The sequence below is a fragment of the Stegastes partitus genome, unplaced genomic scaffold (assembly GCF_000690725.1).
Source record: "Stegastes partitus isolate 25-593 unplaced genomic scaffold, Stegastes_partitus-1.0.2 Scaffold1971, whole genome shotgun sequence".
Lineage (NCBI taxonomy): Eukaryota > Metazoa > Chordata > Actinopteri > Pomacentridae > Stegastes > Stegastes partitus.
This window is the reverse complement of record NW_007579702.1, coordinates 4,605-8,228: the sequence shown is the minus strand read 5'-3', so window position 1 is coordinate 8,228 and position 3,624 is coordinate 4,605. Positions and strand designations below refer to the sequence as shown.

The 3,624-nt window shown below is 43.7% G+C and overlaps 1 protein-coding gene across 1 annotated transcript; it reads left to right on the top strand.

Moving 5' to 3' along the window:
- The first annotated feature begins 462 nt into the window (after window positions 1–462).
- LOC103373404 (sphingosine kinase 2-like) lies at window positions 463–3,327 on the top strand. The gene is given in 2 exon segments (XM_008303283.1): window positions 463–577; window positions 2,003–3,327. Coding segments are annotated over 2 exon segments (1,002 nt in total). The 3' UTR covers window positions 2,890–3,327.
- Window positions 3,328–3,624: the final 297 nt, after the last annotated feature.

The window sequence follows — 3,624 nt, the reverse complement described above, 5'->3', positions numbered from 1 at the left end:
GATATATAATAAAAATAAAGAAGTCCTGTTGATATTGTACAGATTCTACCAAATGTGGAAATTCAGGTATTATTGCCAGAAGGAAGGAAAATAGTGATGTTGCACGTATTATATTATTATATTTTAATACAACAATATTGCACAGACTCTTTCATAACGAGAAATACTGATGAATCAATGATATTTTGTCAAACAATAATACTGTTGTAATAAATTCAGGTTGAATTGTGTTAACTTTAATGACATTTCAGTCAAGTTAATAACCAAAAAACCTGCAAAAACTAACACCGTCGAGCAGCAGCAGCAGCCATTATTTCACACAGCTTCAGCTTTATTTTGTGTTTACTGCTAATTAGCAAATGTCAGCATGTTAACACACCCAGCTGAGACGGTGAACACAGCCAGTGTGTTGGTGTTTAGCTCAAAGCACCGCTGCGCTTAAGTGGAAGCACTCAAGTATTGATGACTCTCAGTTTTGCACGAAAGAGTAATAAAAAAAAAAAGCACAGACAGTATTTCCCTGTGAAGTGTAACAGAGTAGACGTGTGCTCAGCTACCGTCCATCACTGATCCTCTGGTGCACTAGAGGCAGATACAGCCGGGACGGAGACGAGCTGGAAATCAAGTTATTTCTTGACCTTTTTACCAGACATGTGATTCGAATGTGGCAGAGCTGTGGAAATGTAGATGAGACCGTTTGGCCTGGTGCATGAATGGAGGATGATGAATATGTAGATATGTGAACTCCGCTGAGACGTCACTGTAATTGGCTGTTGGTGGTAACAGCAGGCAGCTCCTGTGTGTCCGTGTCATGCGTTCGTGTTTGTGTGTCATCCTGACCTTCCACCTCTGACTCCGTTCTCCCAGATGGGGTTGTCTTTGTTTCTCTGACCGGCCTGTCACGTCTGAAGGCCCATAAGCTGATTCTCTCCACCCGACTCCCCCCACAGCCCAGCGGGGCTCCACCCTCCAGCTCCTCTCTCCTCTTCTGTGTTTTTTTAGATTGAACAACAAGGTCACCGTTAGCCCTGCATTGTGTAACACTCCTCTTATAGTTCGCTCCCCCAAAACAAACTGAAGCCTCGACCCACTTCCTAAAAATATTAAGTGCACTTTGCTGTTTTATTTTGGGGTCTGCAGCTTTGAAGGCAGACTTTTAACCGCGTCTCGAGACGAAGCAGTAGCTGTCTTCTCAAAATGTAAGAATTTGTTGCTTTTCTCACAATTTAATGAATCGAAAGCTGAATCAATGATGAAAATGAAAATTAGATAAAGCCCTAGATTTATGTTGGATCTGGTGCATCGCTTTCAAATAAATGACCGTTTAATTAGAGCCAAACTGCTGCTGCTTCCTACTTATAATTGCATTTCGTTGGAAATATTGAAATGTGCTCTCAGTTGAAAGTTATTGGGTTATATAATCGGGCATTTCAAACTTTCTCGCTTTCTTAAGAATGGGACATCACATTTTCTGAGCATTTGTGGAGCTTTCAGTTATATCACAAGATCTTTGTCAGCTGATATAGTTTTCCTAGTTGCACTGGATTTGTAGATATGACAGATGTTAAAGTCACCAGTACCAGCTTTACTTAAATATCTGACACCCAGCTCCAAATATTACTTCACTAACCAGTCACTGCATCATTTTTTTGTGTGTGTTTGAGTTTGAGCCACTTCCTAATCATGACAGTTTATTGTCAGACTGATTGTTTTCATTATAAATTCATCTGCAGGTTGTTTTCTTGTTGAATAGTTTTATAGTTTGGTCTTTAAAAAAAAAAAAGAGTAAATTTTCTAAAACTTAAGGGGACATCTTCAAATGCCAAAACCCAAAAATGTACACTTTAGATCAAGAAGGCATCAAATAATCACAATTAAGAAGCAGAAACTTGAAATTGTTTTGTGTTTTTTTGACATTTTAGCACCGTTGCTGCTAATTATGTCACTGCTGGTTCACAAAATTAAAAGCAAGCATTTAATTCCCATCTCTCCTCCTCCAGAGCCTCTCCGGTGTCCAGCGAGGAGCTCCTGGTCAGCTGTGGCTTCCTGCTCTGTAAAGGCCTGGTGTCTCGTATGGACCTGGTCTCCATCCATCTGTCCTCCAGCCCCCGTCTCTTCTCCTTCCTCTCTCTGGCCTGGGGCTTCGTGGCCGACGTCGACATAGAGAGCGAGAAGTACCGTCACGTCGGAGCCGCCCGGTTCACCGTCGGCACCCTGGTGAGGCTGGCTTCTCTCCGCGTCTACAAGGGCAAGCTGGCTTACCTACCCGCCACCAAGCAGCACAACAACCAGGAGGGTTTGAGAAATAACACGACGGGCCACTGCAACAACCAGGCCTCCTCCCTGACTCCAGCCCCCGTCCTGTGCCGACCGTCCAGAGACTCGTCCTGCAACAACACTTTCCACAACTCCTGCCACTCCAACAACTCCCTCAAAGTGAGGAGGTCGGAGAGCACGCCTTCCCGAAGCGCCACCAAAGCCCCCGCCGGCCCGCCCGACTCCCTGCTGGTGCCTCTGGACCAGCCGCTGCCCGCCAACTGGGTGGTGGTGCCCGAGGAAGACTTTGTCCTCATGCTGGCCATGTACCAGTCCCACCTGGCCGAGGACCTCCTGGCAGCACCGGACGCCGCCTTGGACGACGGCGTCATTCACCTTTTCTACGTTAGAGCTGGGATATCTCGCACCGCGCTGCTGAGGCTGTTTCTGGCCATGGAGAAGGGCGCACATCTGGCCACTAACTGTCAACATCTGGTGCACACTAAGGTGAGAGCGCTGAGGCTGGAGCCGTACTCACCCAAAGGGATAATAACAGTCGATGGAGAAGTGGTGGAATACGGTCCGTTGCAGGCAGAAGTACACGGAGGCCTGTCGAGATTAATCACTGGATGAACCGAACAAGCAGCGCTGCCAGCTTTCATCTCTGCTGTTTGAGGCTGATGGTGTTGATTAAACACAGTCGAGCATTTCAGATCAGAAGGGTCCAGGTACAGGAGCAAAGCAATGGATGTAAGACTCATTTACATGGATCTGCTAACGGATCCTCTCAGCAGCAGACTGGAAAAAAAAAAAACATCTGAAGACGCTGTGATGTTGGACGAGGTTTTCTAACAAGGCGCTGTGTGGGGGGAGCCAGAGTGTTCAATATTAGATAAATAAATCATTACCTGTGAAATAAATGATCACAGAAACACATTTAAATGTAATCAGAAAACTTGGTGCTTTAACCAGAGTTGCTCGTGCGTCTTTTCACAATAAGAGCATTTATTGCAGATATTTTCTATTTCAAAACTTTTCCAACTTCTGTCTTTATTTTGAAGTCTTTATCTGGCAATCACAACTTAAAACATATATTTTTATGTTTTTGGCTTGTGTACAACATTTAAAAAATACATCACCTTTTAAATTTAGTGATAAAAATCAAATAAAATGACAATTAGTGTTCAGAAAAAGGACATTTTGAGCAAAACTGCTAGAAAAGTAGAAATGACCTGCAATAAACTCTGTGAAAAGAAGCATGATTTAATGTCATAATATTGAGCCAAGCCTTAAAAACGTATGAATAATTCATTCATAATTATTATAATTTAATGCCTCTATTTATTTCATGTTGAACACTCTGTGGCC